This window comes from Cordyceps militaris, assembly GCF_000225605.1.
Source record: "Cordyceps militaris CM01 unplaced genomic scaffold CCM_S00001, whole genome shotgun sequence".
NCBI classification, from domain to species: domain Eukaryota; kingdom Fungi; phylum Ascomycota; class Sordariomycetes; order Hypocreales; family Cordycipitaceae; genus Cordyceps; species Cordyceps militaris.
Window position 1 is genome coordinate 2,409,207 of NW_006271969.1, and position 3,416 is coordinate 2,412,622.

General features: G+C 50.9%; 1 protein-coding gene across 1 annotated transcript; it reads right to left on the reverse strand.

The window, feature by feature from the left end:
• Window positions 1-359: 359 nt before the first annotated feature.
• On the reverse strand, window positions 360-1,471 carry CCM_00766 (mitochondrial large ribosomal subunit; the record flags this gene model as incomplete). Its single annotated transcript, XM_006665925.1, has 3 exons — window positions 360-499; window positions 558-1,325; window positions 1,432-1,471. 3 exons carry the CDS (start codon window positions 1,469-1,471, stop codon window positions 360-362), a joined length of 948 nt encoding a protein of 315 aa, XP_006665988.1.
• Between the last annotated feature and the right edge of the window lie 1,945 nt (window positions 1,472-3,416).

Genomic DNA, 3,416 nt, shown 5'->3' on the forward strand with positions numbered 1-3,416 from the left:
GGCGGTTGCACTGGGGAGCAAGAGGAAGGATCACGAATTTGATCAAATCGCTTCGTACGGTGCACTCATCGATGTGGATTTTGCAATTTCGAAGCACGAAGGATTTCATGTGTATATTCAGCTTTCTTGTCTTTTTTTTTTAAGTTCTATCCTATGGATTCGGCTACTCCATATCAAAGTCAATACCTTAGTTATCGGTCATGATCGGTAACAAGCCACTGCGGGCAGAGATACGTTTTTCTTTTTGTTAGCTTCTTACAGCTTCTATTCTATGTACATATGTTGTTACAATTCTCCAGCGAGTTCAATTCAAATGGCTGTCGATGAGTGACTATGATGGCACAAATCAATGCCGTTGTTTACCAACTATAGTATGGTCGCTGGCCGTGAACACTGCGGTTGGGCAGATGGATCCATGGGCCCTTTGCGGCCTTCTTTGCTTCGCGCTCCTCGTGCTCACGCACCCTGGTTCGGTCTTCCTTGAGCAAAATAGTCAAAGCTAGAGAGTTGTAAAATTAGCTCATACGTCAGCACTATATCTTGTTCAGATCACATACATGTAGCAGGGTGCTGGATGAGGCCCATTCTGCCACGTCCCTTGGGGTCTATGCTTTTCCCGCGCCACTTTCCACGGCCGACCCAAGACTGTGCAATGTACATGCGGGATGGGTCGACGACCTCGACCCATTTGCCTTCGGTCGTCTGAATTTTTTGGGGGTTATCGTAGAGCTCGCCGTTCACCTTACCCAGGCCCATTCCGCGCTGCGCAATCGCAAGATCGCGCGCCTCTTCCAAGTAGTATCGAATCTCGGCAGACATCTTCTTCTTGGACCACGTCATCTGTGTGATGGCATCGTCGACCGACTTGCCCGAAATTTGGCGCGAGAGCATCATCAGCTTCTTCACGCTTGTCGCCATAAAGGGGCTCTTGTGGAGGAGCTGGCGTTCCGTAGTCCTGATCTTTTGCTCCTTCGTCATCCGGCCGTTCTTGCGGACCATTTGCATCACTTTTCTCCGTTGCCACCGCATGCGACCAAGGGGGTCCGGGTCGACAACCATGGCCATGTTCTCCCGTGTCTTCTGCTCGACATTTTCCGGTCGCTTGCGAGCGCTCTCCTTGGCTTTGTTGGCGTCTTTGGCGACGGCCGTCTCGATTTCGTCCTGGAAGATGTTGTTCTCGATCTTGCCGTTCATGTTGCGGTCAAGAAACTGCTGCCGCGTTTTGGGGTCATCAAGGTCTAGCCCGGCGAGTGCATCATCCTTCTCAGACTTTTTCCCCCAGTTCTTGAACAGGTTCCATTTGCGGCGTTTCTGCACAATGGTCCCTACAATAACAGGCAGCGGGTTTATGAGTGGCCCGGCAGACGCAGAAAGTTGCGAACCTGCTTGGAAATTAGGCAATTGAAATGAGAAAGCTGCCGGTGAGCTTACCTGGCGACAGCAGCCGCCGGGAGGCGAGGCGAAGACTCATCGCAGTGGTGGTTTTGCTTCGTCTACCCCTTGGCGGTGCGAATTACTTGCACTTCAAGGGTCGAATAACTAAAGCTCCCCGGCCTTATCTTTGTCTTTTTGCCGGAGACCGCGAATTTGCCGGGTGGTTATAGAGTCACGTGATGTGGCTAGCGCGATTATCGTTCGATGTTCCCATCCTCCACTGGTTGAGGAACAAGATCACTCCATCCCAATCCCGAGTCTCGCAAGACAGATAGTCACGTCCACCTCCTCCGAAACGCCGAGAATATATACAATCCCCAAAATGGCCGTCGCTCCGATTACTGGCGTACGTTCTTGCGAGCTCAATGGCACTGTGTCGTGGCTGCACGCGCAGCTCCTTGCTCCGAGCCGTTCCCTTTTGACATGACTAACCAGTACTTAGATGCTCCGCCGCCGCCTCATCATTGACCTTGGAGTTGGCCTTGGTACGTTTCGGATACTCGCAAAATCGGCCGTTCAAATGTCTCCGTTTTCGGGCCACTTGCTCGTCTGGCTTACGCAGACAGCGCAGACAATTAAGCTGTGTCTCCAACTACTTGCATGCTAACATTTGATATATAGGTGCTGGTTTCGTCATGGCTAACGCTTTCTGGTGAGATTTGCGGCGGTTCAATACGGTGTCCTGGCTGTCCTGAGTGCTAACTATGAGACTAGGTACGGCTACCACGTTCCCCGTACCACTGCCCGCGACAATTATTACGCCAAGCTCGAAGAAAAGCGTTACGCCGACAAGCAGTAAACCTCGATCTACGCCGATGTGTTGTTGGGAATGAAAGACCGGGTAGGCTGGCAAAAGCAGCCTCGGGGCTACTGAGATTGGTGAAATAGACGGTGGAATGAGAGCGCTATTCTAGGCGTACTGGACTGATTGGTCATCGGATAATGTGTACATTAGGCAGAGGCGTCCGAACAGACCTGAGCTCGGCTTCAAATCGAGTTTTCTTAGTGATCATGACGCTTCCTCATGGCGGATGATTGTTGTTCGCATATAGAATGACAGCAGGGCTGTCCATTGCTAGACCCATTCATTTGACAACGACCCAATGTATTAAATATTGGCATATATTATACAACAACTAGTGATTGACTCATTAGGTTTATAAATCAGATGTGCTGTTGAGCAGATGCTGACTGCATAAGCGCTCACAACACTTCTGGGTTTCGTCTCGACTTTCTTCTTAGGTCTCAAAGATAAAGTCCCGCGCAAGCATCCCAGTCAGATTTGGGACAATAGCCCGTTGTCCAGGACGAAACAATAAGTAGCTCGCGTTACCCTGCGTGGACCACTAAGTTGAACTATTAGGATCGGGTTTGTGAGCGACGTGATTCGCTTATGAAATTTCCAGTGCAGAAGAGCAATTATATGACTCCCATTCGTATCACGATTCTGACCAATGATTTGTCCATTGAAATGTCGTAGTCCGGTCGGGAGCGATGCTCGGTGGCGGAGATGTGCCGCTAGCCTTCCCTTCCGAAGCTGTTGTCTCGACTGAGAATGTACCATTTTTATCTTTGCACCTGCAGAAGCTCTGTCAGCCAGCCCATTACCCGAGCAAAGGGCTAGAACTCACATTCGAAAGAAGCGTGTCACAGGCCAGCAAGTGATAGGACTGTGCGGCATCGACTCATCTTTGAGCTCGCACTCCCATTGGTTCATCTTGAAGAGATCACACGCCGAAAGCTCTATCCGGTGGGTGTTCCCCTCCAGCTTGCGCCGTCGGCCATCGGCGCCTTGCTGTATACGCGCAGGCAACTCCGGGGCGCTGAAACTTGGACAAGGTGGTGACATCTTTCAAGTTATGATGGACGCGGCATTGGGTAGCCGTCTCTTGAATGAGGTGGGGGGTGAAAGTCTAGACGAGGTACGTGTTAAAATTGCCTCAGAAATCGACACCACCGTCCAGGGTAGCTAGCTGCAAAGT